General features: G+C 39.4%; 1 protein-coding gene across 3 annotated transcripts in view; it reads left to right on the top strand.

Moving 5' to 3' along the window:
* The first annotated feature begins 1,215 nt into the window (after nt 1-1,215).
* MGAT4D (MGAT4 family member D) overlaps nt 1,216-19,893 on the top strand; it is a 49,483-nt gene continuing 30,805 nt past the window's right edge. For all 3 annotated transcript variants that reach the window (XM_082390891.1, XM_082390892.1, XM_082390890.1), the window contains exons 1-3: nt 1,216-1,400; nt 15,940-16,098; nt 18,372-18,509. In XM_082390891.1, the coding sequence (XP_082247017.1) occupies nt 1,307-1,400; nt 15,940-16,098; nt 18,372-18,509 (391 nt within the window). In that variant the 5' untranslated portion in view covers nt 1,216-1,306. The remainder of the gene's footprint in view (nt 1,401-15,939; nt 16,099-18,371; nt 18,510-19,893) is intronic.

Below are 19,893 nucleotides of genomic sequence, written 5' to 3'. Positions count from 1 at the left end.
GTTTAAAAAAAAAAAAAAAAGAAGAGTGATCAGAGCGGAGAACCCAAATAGCAAACCATGTTCAAGCTGCCCAGAGAGTATCGCCCTACTGACGTTCTCCTAGTGTTTCCCAGTCGCGGGTAAAGGTCTGAGAAATTGACACCTTGAACTTGGCAGAGCCCAGCCAATCTCCCTTGAGCTGCTGCTCTCTATATTTACAAGTTTTTTCTTTCACAAAAGTTCACTCCTTGCTTCTTTCTTGAGGGAGGGGGTACAAAAATTAGAAAATAAAGGTAAGGAGATTAAGCTGAAGGTCTGGGCTTGGTCACTCCCCACACAAGCATCTAAGCCTCCTAAGTCATTTGGGCACTTGATAGCTACTATTTAAGGCTAGTAAACTCTAAGTAAAGACACATATTTTCGGTCGGAACTTCTTATCCATGTACAAGGTTTGTACAGGAAACACGTCCAGCTGTGCAACCTGCAGCAAGTTGCTCAATGTTACTGTGGCTCCATTTTTTTTAAAGTATAAAATGAAGATAATCGTGGCATATTAGGTAGATGTTATTGGTATCTTCATTTTATACCTTTAAAAAAAGACTGAGGACTTCCCTGGTGGTGCAGTGGTTGAGAATCCGCCTGCCAATGCAGGGGCCACGGGTTCGAGCCCTGGTCTGGGAAGATCCCACATGCCGCGGAGCAACGGGGCCCGTGAGCCACAGTTGCTGAGCCTGCGCGTCTGAAGCCTGTGCTCCGCAACAAGAGAGGCCGCGACACTGAGAGGCCCGCGCACCGCGATGAAGAGTGGCCCCCGCTTGCCGCAGCTAGAGAAAGCCCTCGCACAGAAACGAAGACCCAACACAGCCATAAATAAATAATAATAATAAATAAATTTTTAAAAAAAAGACTGAGATGTTGTGAGGACTTAACGAGATCATATATGCAAACTGTTTAGACCAGAGTCTGGCACAAATGTCACTTCCTACTACAGGACAATAAAGTTATTGAGCACTCACCTCGAGCCCGGCAGTGGGGAGCTTTCCCATAGTTTCTCTCTTTTAATAACCAGCAGCCCTGGCAAGCGGTTCAGGACTCGGAAGGGCCGAGCCGTAGGGTAGGAGGCAGAGGGTGCAGTTCGGTGAAGCGAGCTCCCAGAGGGCGTGTGTGCAGGGCGGCGGGGAGGGAGGGGGGAGGGAGGGGGTCCTCCCCCGCGACGCCGGGGAGCGGGGCGCAGGCGCCGTGCGTGTCCATCCTCGGCGGGCAGCGTGGGCGCAGCCGCTCTGCTCTTCGCGTCGCGCTGTCGGTTGCCCCCCGTCGAGTCAGCTCCATGAGGACCAGGCATGTGAACTTGCTGGTCGAGCTCGTCGCCGTCTTGCTCTTCAGTTTCTCCTGCTTCTGCATCTCGAGGATGACTCACACCGGTAAGCGGCGGCGGGCTTCTCTCGCTTCCTTCTCGCCTCCCGGGCTTCGGGGCTCCGGGATGACTGGGGAGGCCGGGTCGGAAAGAAGGGGAGAGACGTACTAGGAGCTTTCAGATGTAGGGCGCCCCCCCCACACACACCACGCCCTTGTCCGCCGGCGGTTAAACTGTACCGGGCGTCCCTGGTCCACCGGGTGGCCGTGACCCGCGCCGGGCGCGCGCGCTAACGGTTGGTGTGCGCGGCTGCCCGGTCCTCTCTTGCCTCTGCGGGGTTCAGGGGCCCCTTCTGTGCCCAGCTTTCCCCACACTTCGTCGTTTTCTTCCCCATCGTTTTCAGGGAAATGTGAATGTCTGACTTCAGGAACTCCTCTTACACAGCCAGCAAATCTCTCCTCTTTCGCGTCCTGCGTTATAGTTTTGAGCCACACCTGGAAGGCTACCTAAAGTATTTGTTTTGCGAAGCTGAAAAGGGATGAGATGACGGAGACGTGATCAACAATTTAGAGCGCTGGTTTAGCCCCTGAACTTTCTCCAATGGACCGTGCGCGTTACCACTTTGAAACGCACCGAGGTTTTTAGTTTATCGCTGTCCGTAGGGTTGCCAATTCAGCAAATAAAAAGAGAGGTTGACCAGTTAAGTTTGAATTTCAGATGAACAGTGCATAAGTTTGAAGTATAAAAACTGCATGGGATATATTTATACTGAAAACATTATTGTTTCTCTGAAATTCAAAGTTAACTGGGTTTCTTGTATTTTCCCTTTCAACTCTAGTCCGTAGTGAACATTTTAGCGTTCATATGGTTGAATTTTGAATTTAAGACGTAGGAACCCTGCAAATATATTAACTCAGCCTTCCAAGATTATTCTTAGGTTGCTTTCGGTTAAATTTTCATTCTTCTTATTAAACACATTTATGTATGACTCAGGGTGCACACAGAGTAATCTTGGTAGTAGCGTGGACGGTCAAGTTTAGAAGTGGCTTTAATCCTCTAATGTTTATGTCGTCCCTCTTATTAATGTTAAAATTGTTTTAGTCCCCTACTACTAAATTTTGTCATGTACACACAATATCAACATTTTACCCCATTTGTTTGAAAGATCAGAAATGTATATTAATTTATCTGATTCATACTACTAATCTTCAATCATTTATACACTTTTATTCTTCTTCATTTTCTATAAAGAATATTATCCAAATGTGTTTTTATTTATTTTAGAACAATTAACAACGTGCACTCTTATAACAAAAAATAAACCGTTACTCGTATTTAGAAAGCAAAAATGGAAACTTCTTCTTACAGTAATTTTGGAAGGCAATTTAGATTGGTAACCTCAGAAGGCATTTTAACAGTTTGTATTCTTATAATGAAAGGGTAGACTTTGTGATACATACAGTCATTTTGATGTGTTTTTCAGTTATGACCAAGATAAAGAAGTTTGGTTCTTCCCAGTGTTTATATTCCCATTATTTGTATGTTCAAGTTCAGAAAATGAGATATTGTTCCTTAAAATACACTACTCTTAAAAGAGCAGATAAAACAGGTTTTTCATTTTCTATGTATGTGTTTCTGTGGAAACTAGCTCTAAAATAATTAGGAAATCAATTTTAGTACTGTAATGAGATGTTCTTAAATCAACAAAACACAGATTTCATTGAGTTTCTGAAGTAGCGATTTTTTTTTATTCTTTAACATCTTTATTGGAGTATAATTGCTTTACAATGGTGTGTTAGTTTCTGCTGTATAACAAAGTGAATCAGCTATACATATACATATATCCCCATATCTCCTCCCTCCTGCATTTCCCTCCCACCCTCCCTATCCCACCCCTCTAGGTGGTCACAAAGCACGGAGCTGATCTCCCTGTGCTATGCGGCTGCTTCCCACTAGCTATCTATTTTACATTGGGTAGTGTATATATGTCCATGCCACTCTCTCACTTCATCCCAGCTTACCCTTCCCCCTTCCCGTGTCCTCAAGTCCATTCTCTACGTCTGCGTCTTTATTCCTGTCCTGCCCCTACGTTCTTCAGAACCTTTTTTTTTTTTTTTAGATATATATGTATTAGCCTACGATATTTGTTTTTCTCTTTCTGACTTATGAAGTAGTGATTTTTATAAAACACCAAAATAATCCCAATGTTTTAAAAATTTGATCTCTAGTTATAATTCTTATCAATGAAAATTTGGGAATGTTTATTAGAAAGATAGCCACCACCTAGTGCTTTATTCTTTTCCTACTTTAAAATTAATTTTTACGTGTAGATAAATAATTTTTAATCTTTTAATTTCTTTTTGCAAGCTCAATAGTATTAATAATTTGTTCAACAAATATGTAAGCTTCATGAGGTGAGGAATTTTTTTTCCTGTTTTTTCCTGTTTGATTCACTACTGTGTCCTCAGAATCTTGAAAAATGTCTGACATATAATACGTATGCTAAATATTTGTTGAGTGAATGAATTTAAAAAGTACCTATTCATGTTGTAGGAACTATGCAAATAAAATTTTTTTTAAACCCTTGCTTTCATGGGGCTTACATTCTGGTTAGGGGAAATAAACAACAAACATGAGTGATGTAATTGCTGTATGATGTCAGGTGTTGACAGGGGCAGGAGAGAGAAAGTGCTGTTTTTGATAGGGTTGTCAGAGAAGGATTCTCTGAGAAAGGCATGTTCGAGTAGATTCCTGAATGAAGTGAGGAAGCATTTTATGTGGATAGCTGTGGGAAGAGTTTTCCAGGCAACAAGAAAAGCAAGTGCAAAGGCCCTGTGGTGGGATCATCTTGATATATTTGAGAAAAAGCCAGGAGGACAACACGAACAGGAAGGGAGTTGTAGGAGGATGAGATCATGGAGACCATAGTAAGAGTTATGACTTTTATTCTGAGTAAGATAGGAAGCCATCTAAACAAGTGCTGGTGAGGATGTGGAGAAAAGGCAACCCTTGTGCACTATTGGTGGGAATGTAAGTTGGTGCAGCCGCTATGGAAAACAGTATGGAAGGTCTTCAAAATATTGAAAATAGAACTACCATGTGATGCAGTAATTCCACTTCTGGGTACTTATCTGAAGGAAAGAAAAACTAGAACGTTACTCAATGCCTTTGCTTCCAACAGTGGATTCCTTTCCTACCCTATCTCATTGATGTTACTGCTCTCCTGAATTATGTGCTTATTAGAATACAGTTTTTATCAATTTATATATGTCCCTTATAATACGCTGCTTAGTTTGCCTTGTTCCTGGACTTTCTAAAACGCTGCTGACAGTCTTCATGTGCCCTTCTAAATTCTCTTTGTCGTGATCAAAACCAGAAGTCTGTTACTTGTCCCAGATGCCCTGGCCGGTTGTGCTCTCATTACATTTTGCCAGTGGGAGGCAATTGTGCCAGATTAGAGGGTGCAAAAAGGTAGTAGTTATTCTGCTTTCGGTGGTTCTTCCACCAAACTACTAGCCCTCACTGGAGTGTCAGGTGTTCAGGCAGCAGCAGCAGGTCCGGTATTGTCAGTGGTGGCAGGTGTGGGAGGCAGCTAGCAGATGGCTAGGAGCCCCTGGGCTGGCTGCATCACCCAGGAAACATTCTCGGGGAAGAGAATCTGGAATTGCTTATTTGCCCTACTTGCGGTTAAACACAGTGATAACCTACCACACTGCCGGTGGGATACCTTCTCGGTGGGGGGGGGGGGCATACTGGAAGTCTCCAGCTGATAGGCATTGGCAGAAGTTCTCTCAGTTATCACCTGTTGTTGACTGGGATGAAGTACCTACTGGAATCAAGGCCCTGGAGATCAAGCGGCTGCTGCTTTCACCAATACTGTGTGATGACTTTAAGGATTATGGGTGCGATGGCTTTTTATTACTACGCTGAAGAGCTTTATCTATCTGCCTTTTCTGTCACTGTCACACTCTCCTTCTTGAAATATGTTCTTAGCTTAGCTCTCTCGGTTTCCTAGTTTCTCCTTGAGTTTGAAATATTGGAATTCCCCAGGGCTCACTCCTTGGAACTTTTCACTGTCTACACCCACTCCCAACGTGATCCCATCCAATCACATGGCTTTAAATACTAAGTTCTGACAGCTCTCAAATTTATATATCTAGTCCTGACCGAGAATGATATATTCAACCGCCTAGTCAACACTTTCACTGGGATGTCAGTATTACTCTTTAACAGAAACATTGATTCCCCACCCCCTAATCTGCTCCTCTCCTCTTCACCATTCCAGGACGTGGCAACTCTATTTCTCCATTGTATGCATTTCACATTATGCTGCAGAGCTTACCTATGTACTACATGTTTTTCTTTTGTATGTATAACATTTTTTAAAATTGAAAGAATTTGTACCGTGGGAATACAAAAGTAAGAAAACTGAAATGGTAGGAAGCATACAATACTCAATTCAGTTGAGAATATAGAAACGATCAATTCCTTTTTCAAAAAAGTTTTAAAGACGAATACTTTTTTATACACACGTGTAACTGATTTACTGAAGCAGTTCAACTTGCTGGGATGTAAATATGAACAACTTTTTATTTTTCCAATTATTGCCTATACGTGTTCTATCGGAACCCTTTTCTGATAACCACAGAGGTTCATAGTAATATTGAAGACTTTAAGTATCTTTTGGTCACTTTTGGTTATTCAACAAGTCTTATTCCTGTTTTTAAATACCTATTCTGTTCTTCTAAAAAAATTTAATCTCATAGTGAATTAAAAGCTTTCTCATCATTTCCCTACTGGACAGGGACAGACTAGACTTGTGGTTCTAGGAAATGCAAAGGCAGGAGAAGAAAATGGTCTGTTTTCAGACATTTTTCCCCTTGTTTGGTGTAAAACTTCCTCAACCTTAGTGGCTTAAAAAATCACTTTGTTTAACTGTCAGTTTAGTAATCAAATTCAGGAAGGGCTCTGCCGGGCAGTTTGTGATCTGCGTGGTGTCAGCGGGGGTGCTCGGGGCTGGAGGAGCTCCCGAGAGGTCCTCCTTACCCTGGCGTCTCTCTCATCTCCCACGTGGTGGCTCATCCTCCGAGGCCTCCCCAGGTGGTTTGGGCTTCTCACAGCATCGTGAACTTAGCAAAGGTGTGCTTTTTTACAAGGCAACTACCTTTCAAAAGGCAGAAAGTGGAAGCTGCCAGGCCACTTAAGACTCCAGCCCAAACTGCTACTGCATTACTTCTGCTGTAGCCTACTGGTCACAGCAGTCACAGGGCTCACCCAGACGCCGGGGAGTGGAGAAATTGACTTTCCCGCTTGACGAGTGACTGGCAGGGTCGTGTTGTAGAAGAGCATTTGCTATGGGAGATGCTGTTGAAGTCATCTTTGGAAAATCTGCTGCACCCCTCCTCGGTCCTTGGTCTATACCCCTATGGTACTGGGATGAGAAGGAGTTGGAGAGGCAGAGGTTCCCTTGTGTGATGGTAGCATGATGGTTTCAGTTTCTCTGGAAGATGCTTCTGTGTGGCAGACATCCAAGGCTGGGTCTTTCACGGCTGCTTCTGAGGGTCTATTGGGATCTCCCTACTTCCCATTCCCTGCTACCTGAGCCTCTCCCCGACCCCGCCTCTGCCCTCGACACAGCCTCTAGTTGCTAGGATTCTCTTGCCTTGCAGGTGACCCTCTTCAGGTGACCTTCAGTATTCACTCCAGCCACAGCAAACTCAGGTATCTTTGCCACTTCTAGCTGTGTGCCTTCAGGCTACTTCACAGATGTTCCCTCTTCGCTTAGCAATTTCTCTCTCTCTCTCCTGCCCCTTTTCATCTGGCAGGATATTTTTTTTTAGCTGCATAAGTTATTTTAATTGTAAGTTCATAAAAGTCTACATTAAATGTATCATCTTACAAAATAATAACCTATGATATAAAAAATGACTGAGCCAACATTATTTGGTACTTTTGATACTTCCATTAACTTCAACTTAACTATTCCCTTTCCAAATATGAAATTTAAAATTGGCAAGCTATTTACAAAAAGATGTGTAATTTATTTCCAAAAAAGATGTGTAATCTTTTGCAGACATTTTGTTGGTCCAGCACTTCAGCAATTTTCAGGTAGAGATGCTCCCCAGCCATTGACTTAGTGGAGAGAGGGATCATTGTGGAGCACCCAGATTTTATGAGTGAATTTCTTGGGGTCTCTCTTTCTCATCTTGTTGGAAGGAAAGCACCCTTATCCCCAACCAAGTGAGAGAGTGTATGTGTGCATATACGCATAGAAAGCCTTGTGGGAGTATGCCTGCAAAAGAGCATGGCGCCTCTAAGTCAGCAGAGTCCAGGATCCAAGTGCGGGCTGTTCAAGACAATAATTGAAATGTCTTGTGGAATTTAAAATATGTAGAGCAAAATGCATGACAACAATTACAAGATAAGGTAGGAGAGGGGGTAAATGGAGTTAAGTGGTACTCAACTTGTAGCACTATTGAGAAGTGAGGATGTAAGAATTTGTATTAAGCTGTAATAAGTCAAGGATTCATGTTGAAATCTCTAGTCTAACTACTAAAATAATAGTCAAATAATGCATAATGATATCACTAATTATAGTAAATGCTCCAAAAAAGAAATTAAAATATTTCCTGACTGGATATAAAGACAAAACCCTGTTTGATGATGTTTACAAGAGACACACTTAAAATTTTTTAAAGACATAGAAACATTGGAAGGAAAAGGATGGAAAAATATATACCAGCAACCCAAACCAAAAGAAAGTTGGTGTAGCTATATAAATATCAGCCAAGTAGACTCTAAGGCCAAGCACAGCATAAGTGTTGAACAAGCATAGAAGAACTTCATGAGCAATCAAGGAAATGCAAATTAAAAACACAAGATACCGTTTCATACCATTCAGATATTTTAAATTAGGAAATCAGACATTTGGTGAGGATGTGGAGCTGTAGGAATTAACACACACTTCCCTTTGGGGGGACATGAAGTATACATTCAGTCACTTTCATGATGAAACCTATGCCTTTCCTAGGTCCTAGCAACTCTCCTACTAGTCAGGGCTGAAACTGGTGTGCAGCCTTATCAACGGCTTATGGCCAGCTTCTCTTCTCACTGATGAATACCCATGCCTTAGAGCTTGTTAAATATTTAAAATAACATTCCTACCACCATCTATATCCTAGGGAAACTTTTGAACATGTTTACTAGGAAACATGTACCAGAATATATTCTTGATAGCATTTAAAAATAATTTTTCAACAGTAGAAGAGGTAAAAATGTTGTTGTATATTCAAAAGAGTGGGACATTTTACAGTAATAATAATGAATGAACTAGAGCTTGACTTACTGATATGGATGAATTTCAAAACATAAATTGAGCAAAAGAAGCAAGTACAGGAAAAGACATATTTTATTTATTAATGTCTAATAACCAAATGTGCATCAGCTTGCAAAAGTGGTAAAACCTTAAAGAAAAGCAACAATTAATACAAAATTCAAAACGGGAGGAAGGGGAATTTGATCTTGGAAGGAAACAGCATATCTAAGCCTAAGGTAGTAGCGGGTTCATGGATGTTCGTTTTTATTATTGTCTTTCAAACTTTTACATACTTTAAAAAAAAATTAGTAAACAGAAACCTCAATCAAACAGAAGTGACCAGAAGGGGGAGCTCTCATGCCCTGAGATGCTGGCAGAGCCCAACAGGAAAAAGAAAAACTCCTCTTCTTTAATGTCAAGGACTCAGCCAATGAAAAGCCATGGACTCTTTGTTTACTGTAGCCCTCCCAACTTCCTATTCCCCTCTGTAAAAGAGAGCTCCTTCCTTTGCTGTGTAGTGACTTGCCATGGTTATGGACTCCGAATTGCAGTTCTCTGCTGATACCGAATAAACTCTTTTTTTTTTTTTTTTTTTTTTTTGTGGAGAAATAACTGACAGTCTATTTGTTTTAGGTCATCAATACTCTTTGTAATGTTGAAATATTTCACCATAAAACTAAGGAGTAGAGGAACCACTCATAGGGAGTTTAAAGTGCATGGTACATAGTGTAATTTGATTATTGCAAAGCATACATGGAGGGGTGTAATCTGAAATGTACTTACCTTTTTAGCTTCATCTCCTACCAACTGCTTCAAATATTCTTTCTTTGGAACCACACTGGGTATACAAATAAGTGAATAATACGTTTAAAGTGGGCCAGTACTTAAACGCAATGCTTTTTCCCCTTCTTTCTACCCCCTGAGTGAATCACTTGCTTTCCCCTCACTACGCCATACCAGTTTATACTTATGCATTTATGCTGTAGTTTTCTTAGTCTGGAATACCCTTCCCTGCCCTCTGCTGTATGCAAAATTCTATACCTTCTTCAAGTTTTCAAATATTCCCTCTTCTCTGAAACCTTTCCTACTTCCCTCTCCCACACTTCAATCTTCCGTAAGAATTAATAATTCAAAAAAAAAGAATCATTCCTGCCTCCCTTTGCCTGTGGCACTTAAGGATAATTCCAGTTTAACAATTATTTTATAATTAGTTGTTTTTTTAACTGATTTTTTTACATAAATTTATTTATTTTATTTATTTATTTTTGGCTGCGTTGGGTCTTCGTTGCTGCGCGCGGACTTTCTCTAGTTGCGGCGAGTGGGGGCTACTCTTCGTTGTGGTGTGCAGGCTTCCCATTGCGGTGGCTTCTCCTGTTGTGGAGCACGGGCTCTAGGCGTGTGGGCTCAGTAGTTGTGGCATGCGGGCTTCAGTAGTTGTGACTCACGGGCTCTAGAGCACAGGCTCAATAGTTGTGGTGCACGGGCTTAGTTGCTCCGCAGCATGTGGGATCTTCCCAGACCAGGGCTGGAACCCATGTCCCCTGCATTGGCAGGCGGATTCTTAACCACTGCGCCACCAGGGAAGCCCCTAGTTGTTTAAATATATGCTCCTTTCCCCTATACCTTGCATCCTGATTGTCAGTTATTTAGAGCAGGGATCTGGCTTTATCTGTGTTTGTTTACCTATCACACAGCACAGTGAGTGACACATGGTAAGTATTAAATGTAAGAAAGTATGACTATCTCAGCTTGCTTCTCATTACCAGAGGTGTTTAGTGAATGAAATAAGGTGGAAAAGTCAGGTCGCGGCCATATTGTATCGGATCTCCTATATTAAGGCAAGTGTTTAGACTTTATTCACTGAGCATCCCGGGAATCATTTAAAGTCTTTGAGCAGTGTTTCCAGACGATTAAACATAGATTGGAGGTGAGGGACTATTTAAGAGACAGTTATAACAGTGCATCTAGAGGCAATAAAGACTTGAACTATAGTAAAGTCAATGCTGAGAAAGATAAAACAATTAAAAGGGTCTATGATGGTGCTTCTCAAATTTTAACATGCATACCAGTCACCTGTGAATCTTATTAAAGTACAGATTCTGACTCAGTAGGTCTGGGGTGAGTCCTGGGATCCTGCGTTTCTAATAAGCTCATAGCTGGTGCTGTAGACTCATGCTGTCCAACATGGTAGCCCTCAGCCAGGTGGCTGTCAAGCACTTGAAATGTAGTTAGTGCAACTGAGGAACTGAATATTTTATTTTAAGTAATTTAAATTTAAATTTAAAAACGGAAACAGTGCAAAATATTTCTCCATTAAGCAAAATTTTGTTGTTTTGGTGAGACTGCATTTTACTGTAACTTATCAAAAGTTAGCATCTGAGTTACGATGTACTGTAAAAGTATAAAATATACACAGGGTTTAGAATACTTAGCACAAAAAAATGCGAACTATTCCATTAATTATTTTCATGTTGATTACATGCTGAGAAATATTTTAGATATATTGGATTACATCATCTATACTGTTTACAATTACTTTTACTTGTTTCTTTTTATTTGTTTTTAATGTGGCTGTTAGAAAATTTTAAATTACAATTGTGACTTGCATTTTACTTATACTGGGGAGCAGTGAGTTGGACCTCTGCTGTGAGAAAGCAAAGTCAGTTTTACTTAGGATCTTACCTGGACCCTTTTTTATGGGTGGAAGTCACATTGTACACAGGGACTGGTGTTTGTTTTCACAATTTCACCTCAGTTGACTCAAAACATCAAATTATTCAAACTTTTGCAAAATAATTTTGTAACATTTCATCCTCTAAAATACCTGAGTGAAAAGGCAAGTAATATAAATATTTTAAATAGAACATTGATGAATTATCAGGTAAAAATATACAAGAAGCAGATCCAAGAGTAGAGATTATGTCCTTTAATATTTCTGTATGATTGTTTCTGAAAATATTACTTCCTCTAGAGAAAATTCTTTTCATGTTTACCAAATTGATCCCTCAAGGACTGACTGACATTGTGGAAGTCCAGAAATGTTGCATCATCCATGATATATGGACTCCAAACACATGATCCATTTTGCAAAGAGAATATTACCCTGGAAACCCCATTAACAGGGTTATACTGGTTAAACCACACCCACTGTGAAAATTTTAAACATCCTCAAATAGTACCCGCTGTATGAATACTCAAGATTTATCTGGATAGTTGCAGTTCTTTTGATTAAAGCATGATTCAGTTTTAGAATCACTCAAATCAGTTCCTACGCTGACGAAGCCATTTATCCATTAATTTGTTTATTCATTCATTCAGCATATATTTGTGTAGGAGCTATATGGCAGTCACTGTTTCAGGCATAGGGAATTTAATACTAAAAAAACCAAAGTTCTTGCTACTCTCAAGCTTACATTCTAGAGAGCTCTGGAGAGAGACATAAAAACAGTGAATAACAACAGTAATAGGAATAATAAACAGTAATAGGAAGTTGGGTAGTGATAAGGGATTTGAAAAAAAAGGATCGGGGAGAGAGGGGGTGTGCTATTTCATAAAGGATGGTAAGGTAAGCTTCTCTGAGGAGGTAACGTTTTAGCAGAAAACCAAATGAAACTAGGGAGCTCTGGCCACATCAGTATCTGGGGGACAAGCTGAGAAATTTTCAAGAGCCAAAGTGCTAAGGTGGGAGAGTGGTTGGCGTGAGGAATAGCACAGAGGCAAGTGTGTCTGGAGCTGCTCCCCAGAATGAGGGAAGAGGGGTGGGAATGAGGCCAGAGAGGGAGCCGAGGCCTGGTCATGTAGGGCTCTGTCCTGGTGAGGGCTTTGGCCCCTTTTCTGAGTGGGATGAGGAATCTCTGAAGGGTTAGAGCAGGGGAATGGCATTATCCAGTCTTTGCCACAGGCTACACATACGTGTGCTCGTGTTCATAAAAGGCAGAGGAGTGAAAAGATATTAGATGTTTCAACCCAGAAGGATCACCATTATTTTTACATTTTTGTATTTTACCTTAATTAAAAAAAATCCATCTGGAATGTATTGTCTTAAAGGTGGTGAATTTATCTTTTATTCCATCCCAAATTGACAGCAAATCTCTATGCTTTCCTTGCTAATTGAAATATATTTTTCTATATTCTCATGGCGCTAATAGTTTTCTCTGTATATTTTGATATTTAGCTATATAATATATAAAGAATTAATTTGTTTTCATCGATAGAGTATGCCTTTTTCAGTGTAAAATGAACCACTTTATCTAACTTAATGCATTTTTCCCCCGCATGATTGTATTTGACATTTATATACTGAAGCGAGGGGGAAAAAAGTAAGCACAGGTCTAGAACTATGTAAAGCTAAACAATAATAGTGGTTTTCTTTAAGCAGTGGGATTACAATGGATTTTGTTCTTTTCTGTGCCTTTTTCTAAAATTTTAGCTTGTGTATTGCTTCTCTAATCAGATGTTTCCATATTTTAACAAAGCACCCAAGGTCAGAAGCTGCTTTGCGCCCTCATTTTCTCTGGGCCGTGTGTTTTGCCACGCATTTGGATGCCTCATAAGCATTATGACTACCTCTGGCCCTGCTCCTTTTCCTGTTTCCCAGTCCAGAATGAATACCAGGTTAGAAATCTAGAGTCATGTTGGAAACCTAAGAGGGATTCTTTTCTCTCTCTCAATCAGTTAAGTCTTGCCAATAAAAGGTCTCAAATATTTCTCATATTCATCTCCGACTTCCTAATCCTTTCTGCCCTGGTTTGTTCTTTATCATCTCTCACTTGAAACTAATACCACTGTAGATTCCTAACTGGTGTTTTTTCCAGCTTTAGTTTTGTCTTCCTGAAAAAATCTTCTATGTGGTCACCAGAATGATCTTTCTAGAACATATGTTCTACCTAATAGTCTTCAGCTATGCTTCTCAGTTGAGATAGTTGTTCCCATGATAGTCTGTAGTGGTGTCCCAAGATGTATAAAGTCACCTGCAAAAAATAAGAGTGACTCCATTATCTTTATACTAAAACAAATATGTACTGTGGAAAAGGCTACAAAATTTGTCCACATTTTATAGAAACTTTACAGAAATTCCATGAATGTGGTGGGCTACTTCAAGTTATGCCTCTGCCTGTGTCCCTTTTGTTCAGATTCACTGCCATTAGAGGTTTTTATAAGAAAGGTTTGAGAAACACTAGTTTATACGAAAAAGTTCAAGCTCCTTATCGTAGCTTATCAAAAAGATCAGCATAACCAGATGCCTCTTTTAACCTCACACTGAATTTTTCCCACGTTGCCCTGAAATAATGAACAGCTTCTGGGTCTTTAGAGACCATGTTTTTGAATGCCTCTTTGCCTTTCCACACTGCATTCCAAGAGAATGCCTTTCCTCATTTCCCTCGACAAATAACTCGAGCTCCTTCAAGAGTCCGTGCAGGCCTCACATCCTCTAGAATCCTTCTCCAGCTTTCTCTCCCCTCCCCTCCCCTCCCAAACCGTCTCAATTCTGCCCTCTGTGAGTACTGTTACCACTACTCGCCAGGGGTTGAAACCTTGTTCTGCGGTGCCCATATTTCCTTCAAGGGGATATCTTTCATTTCACCCTCCTAGAGAGGACATTTCAAAGTGAACACTTGGAACTTCTCCCAGTAGCTCATTACCTTTCTCACAAGACCGAGGGATTCATCTGAATGGTGAGATTGGTCAGACCTGACTTCTATGGTCCAAATTAACAAGGCGGCAGAATTGCTTCCTTAAAAAGGCAACTTAGGCCATCTCTGGCTCTTCCTCGTATAATAACTGTCTTATGTACTCTCTGAAAGAAGGGCTGGGCTCCCTCTCTACTTTTTCCTCCTAAGTAGTAAGCATAGGCGGCAAGTCACCTCCTTTGTGGGTGGCCCTGCTGTTGTCCAGCTCCTCTTTCAATAATGGGGTGGGAGTAGGGGTAAATTAACTTGGGTAGAGAAGTAGGACATCCCAGTACACTCTGCAATATGCCCACTGTCAGAGAGCCCCAAATAAGGTCGATAGTCCCTATTTGGGGCTGGTGTTATCAATGTGTGTGCTTAATTAGTTAAAACCCGAGGAGAAGGGAATCTATAACATCAGAAATACCACACTGATTTCAGTCATCCATTTAGTTCTACCAGTTAGCCAGTAAACTTCCTGAAGGCAAGAACTGAGCATATCTTTTTTATTTTTGTATTTCCATTGACACAGAGTACTTGGCAAATAAAAGATGTTTAATTTCTTATTTATTAATTTTTTTCTGATTACAGAAGCAATGCAACATGATTTTAGGAACAAAAGAATTTTGTGAAAATAGGAAATAAAAAGTGATTCAACAAACCAAAGATTATATATTAACAAAATATAAACTTGTACACTTACTCTTTTTTCCTATATTAATGTACTTTCTTTGCAAAAAAGGAAATTATATGGTTTTGTTTTTAAAAAACAAGTGTTTTTACAATATTAAATATTCTTCTAAAAGGTGATTTTCATAGCTACATAGTATTTAATTGATAAATGAAGAAAGTAGCCCATTGATAAATAATATTTATTAGACATTTGTCAAAGCATTTTTTTTGTGTATGCTTTGCTACATGGTTTACGTGCATAATAGCATTACGACTTCTCAACAGCTCTGCAGCAGGGATTTTTATATATCCATTTACACCTAAAGGAACAGAGGCTAACAGAAATTAAGTAGCTTGCCCAAGGTCACACAAATATTAAGCGGCAAAACTGGGAGTCAGTTCTATGTGATTTGACATGAGAGCCACCAGAACTCTTAAAAGGATATACTGTAATTTATTTAGGATAGTTCCATCCCTGGGCATTATGGTTGTTTTCAACTTCCTTACAATGATAAATAATGCTGCCTGTGTTGAACATCCTTAGAGCCAAATCTGTGTACATATTTCTAGTCATTTTCTTCAGAAAAATTCTTAGAAGTGAATTTTTTGGCTCAACTGGTTTTTCCCTCTAATTACAAATCTAATACATGCACAAAATGGAGAATTTGGAAAACATAGAAAAGCACAAAATAATAAAGCAAAAACCATTGATCATCTCACCTTCCAAATATTACTATTTTTAACATTTCGTTCTTTTTTTCAGTCCTTTATGTATATACATATTATATGTATATAGCACTATATATACATATATACATATAAGTGTAGTTTTTATGTAGCTATATTGAAGCATATACTTTATATCTTGTTATATATTATAGAAAATTGTATGATACCATTGCTACATGTATATATATATATACACATATACACATATGTTTTCTTTGTAGGTAATCAATTAACTAATTGTAGAAACCAAATTTCGGAGTTTAAGGAAACTATACTACGTTTAAAAAATAAAACGGAAATAAATCGCCAAGAGCTGATTAAAGCCTTCAATCAAATGAAGTATAAACTTGCAGAGAGAGAAGATGCATCGCTAAACTCAGGTTTGGGTGGTTTTTGTTTTTGTTTATGGTGGTTTGTTTTTTAATGTTTTGTGTTTAGAAATTTAGATTTTATGCTTTCTGACTTTAGGGCATTTCTTCCCAATAACTATAACTAAATCAGTATTCATTCTTTTATTGTGAGACATGCAAAAATCAGGTAAGAGACATCACTGATAGACTTCCTCTCATCTCTACCTCGAAAATGGTCTTCCTCTGTTTTCTGTCTCTGTGAATTGCACCACCATCCGTGATCCACCTGAGAGAAGCAGCCAGTAACCTGAACATCCTCTCTGAATCCTTTCTCTCCCTCTAGCATACTTCTTCCATGGCAGTTAGTAAGCAGTCCTGTTGATTCATAATCCTATATAGCTCACAAATATGTCCACATTTTTCTATCACCATCTCTACTACCCTAGTCAGGCCACCTTCATGCTTCATCTGAAGGACTGCTAACATACTTCTTTTTTTTTCTCTCTCTCTCCAGTCTTGCCCCACCTATTTATTCTCACTTTAGCCAAAGTGAAGGCTACACTGTCCTGTATATCAACCTTCAGTGGCTCCCCACTTCTCCAGGGTAAAAAGTCCTGCCTCCTGCTTCCCCCTCTGTATTCAAATACCCACTCAGAACTCTTAACCCCTGGCAACCACTAATCAGTTCTCTGTTCCTATAGTTTTCCATTTTCCAGTATGCCATACAAATGGAAGCACACAGTGTGTGTAACCCTTTGAGGCTGGCTTCTCTCACTTAGTATAGATTCATCCAGGTTGTCATGTGACCAATTGTTTGTTGCCGAATAGCGTTCCATTGTATGGATGTGCAATGGAGAGTTTGTTTCACTAATTGAGAGACATTTGGATTGTTTTCAGGTTTGTGTGTTTTTTGGTGATTACAAATACCTGTTGCCATAAGCATTCATGTACAGATTTTTTTACATGAAGGGAATTTTAATTTCTTTAGGATAAATATCTAGGATTGATGAGCATATGGTAGGTGTATGTTTAACATTATAAGAAACTGCCAAGATGTTTTCCAGAGTGGCTGTACCTCTTGCAGCAATGTATGAGAGTTACAGTCACGCCGTTTAATTATAGCCATTCTAATGCCATGGTCTCTCCTAGTTTTAAGTTGTATTTCTCTGGTGACTAATGATGTTGAACATTTTTTAATGTGCTTATTTGCCCTCCATATATCTTCTTTGGTGAGATGCCTGTTCAAATATTTTACACATTTTTTAATTGGGTGGGTTTTTTCTTGTTGTTAAGTTTTGAGAGTTCTGTATATATCCTGGATACATATCAGATGGATGTGTGATTTGGAAATATGTTCTCCAAGTCTTTGGCTTTTCTTCTCATTCTCCTATGGTGTCCTTCAAAAAGCAGACATTTTAAATTTTGATGAGGTTCAGTTTACCAGTTTTCCTTTTTATGTATTATGCTTTTGACATTGTACCTAAGAACACTTTACCTAGCTCAGGGTCATAAAGATTTTCTTTTAATTTTATAGTTTTAGGTTTTACATTTAAGTCTATGAAACTTTTGAGTTTATTTTTATAAATGGCATGAAGTATAGGTCAAGTTTCAGTCTTTTTCATGTGGATGTCCAAGTGTTTTAGCACCATTTGTCAAAAAGGTCGTCCTTTCTGCACTGAATGACCTTTGCACCTTTTTCAAAAATCAATTGACCATATTTGTATGGATCTATGTCTGGATTTCTGTTCTGTTCCACTGGCTTCTGTATCTGTTTGTTCTGTAATACCCCACTGTCTTGATTACTATATTATGTATTATGAGTTAAATTGGGTAGTGGGAGTCCTCCAACTTTGTTCTTCTTTTTCAAAATTATAGGGGCAAATTCAGATGAATGGTACGGATGGAGTCATTAAATGCTGAGAGCCTAGAAAACAAAGTTATAAAGATACAAGCTTTAATGATGTGATATTAATCAAAGTAGTAGAGCAGGCCAATTAGAGCATGTTTTAGTTCTGCTTCCTGCATTTGGAACTGTCAGTTCTGTTAGCCTCTAGTTGTGTCACTCATAGTGTTAGACTTAAATTAAATACTACCTTTAAAAGAAACATGAATCAGTAATCTTTGAGCTATATTTTATAGCCTTATGATTTGATAATTCACATTTAATAGTATGTATCATATATACTGAATACTAAATTAATCTGTGAATTAACTTATTACCGCTCATTTTAAAAAATTGTACTGGAAGGAGAAGAATCCCTACAAGCCATGAACTCAGAAACCCTATCTTTTCTCTCTTTCAGTTAAGAAGAAAGTGAATGCATTGAGTAAGAATGAAACAGTATCTAATGCATTTGAAGTCTTAAGGTTCTTTTTCCCCCATCTAAGGAAAGTAGACAGAATTTATCCTGATGTAATCATTGGCAAAGAGAAAACAGGCGGTAAGAAAACTTAGAATTGGAAAATCAAATACAGACATTTTGCTCGTTGGGGACATCCTTTTAAGTTTTAAAATGTAATCCATTAATATGATACTCAGATTGATATATAGACCACCAGCCTATCTGGCATTCATTTGGATTACCAGAAATCAATGTACTGTCTGACAGAAAAAATTGTTCAACAAATATTTGGAGACTTGAATTCAAATTCAATTTTAGTACAGATGCTTTGAAAATAAGTCAATATGAGCCAAACATCGTTAAGTATCTGCTAAGTTCTTGGCAACTCTTTTCTCCCTTGGTTTTGATAAATCTATTTCTTGTCTGGTTATTTTCCTATTTTCCCATATTTTGGGGGACCAAAGTCAACAAAAGCTTTACAGGAGAGATAATGTTTGAGCTAAGCCTTGAAGAATGAGTTCAAGTTCACCAGGTATAGGAGAAAAGGAAAAGCATTTGCATTAGAAGCAGGGATACTAGGCTAAGTCTCAAAACATCTGCCATTGCCACCAACCTCGTTCATTCCAATGGGTGAGTCACCCTAGGCCAGAGGTCAGCAAACCAGAGCCTGCAGGCCAAATCTGCCTGTTTTTAAATAGTTTTATTGGACCATAGCCATACTCGTTGTTGTCTGTGGCTGCTTTCATGCTACATCAGGAGAGATGAGTCGTTGCAACAGAGATGATATGGCCCAAGCACTGAAAATGTTTACTATCTGGCCCTTCATCGAAAAAGTGTGCTGACCTCTGCTCTAGGCAGTTCCTTGGGAATAAGTAGTGTTGGTCTATGTCACATGCCTCTGACAAGCCTATTGTGTTGAGATGGGGGTGCCAGATGACATTGTTTACCATCTACTGAATTCTCACTGTGTTTCATATACTAAGTTAGATGTTTTCTTTCATTATCTCATTTAATAATTCTCACAACCCAATGCAGTAGGCCTGTGATTACCTCTATTTTAAACCTGAGAAAATGAGGCTTGGAGAGGTGATGGAACTCTTTGAGATCACGCTTGTAAAAGTTTTTACCTGCATCAGATTCCTTCTTAGGAGTATTTTGATTGTGTCATGTAAATATGTACATATACATGCATACACACGCGTGTGAATGTGTGAGAGAGTGCATGCCAGACAAAGCTACAGCGTACAGAAGAGGTGGAGTCGAAAGACACAGGAACAACAGTCAGTACATGGAAACTCTAAGCTGCTAGATGCCAGGGAGAAGCACAGGCTTGGATAAGCATCAGCAAAGATAAGCAGAAGCCCATGATACAGAGTGAAAGGAAGGAGAGACAGAGGGATGGGTAATCGGGAAGAGCAATGGAATTCCTTGTGTGGGAGCTTGGGGTGTTGAAATAACCCAGTTATGAGCGCTGTGTTGGGAG

Source organism: Balaenoptera borealis (assembly GCF_965194805.1).
Source record: "Balaenoptera borealis genome assembly, chromosome: 4".
NCBI lineage: Eukaryota > Metazoa > Chordata > Mammalia > Artiodactyla > Balaenopteridae > Balaenoptera > Balaenoptera borealis.
This window is presented reverse-complemented; position numbering and strand designations above follow the sequence as displayed.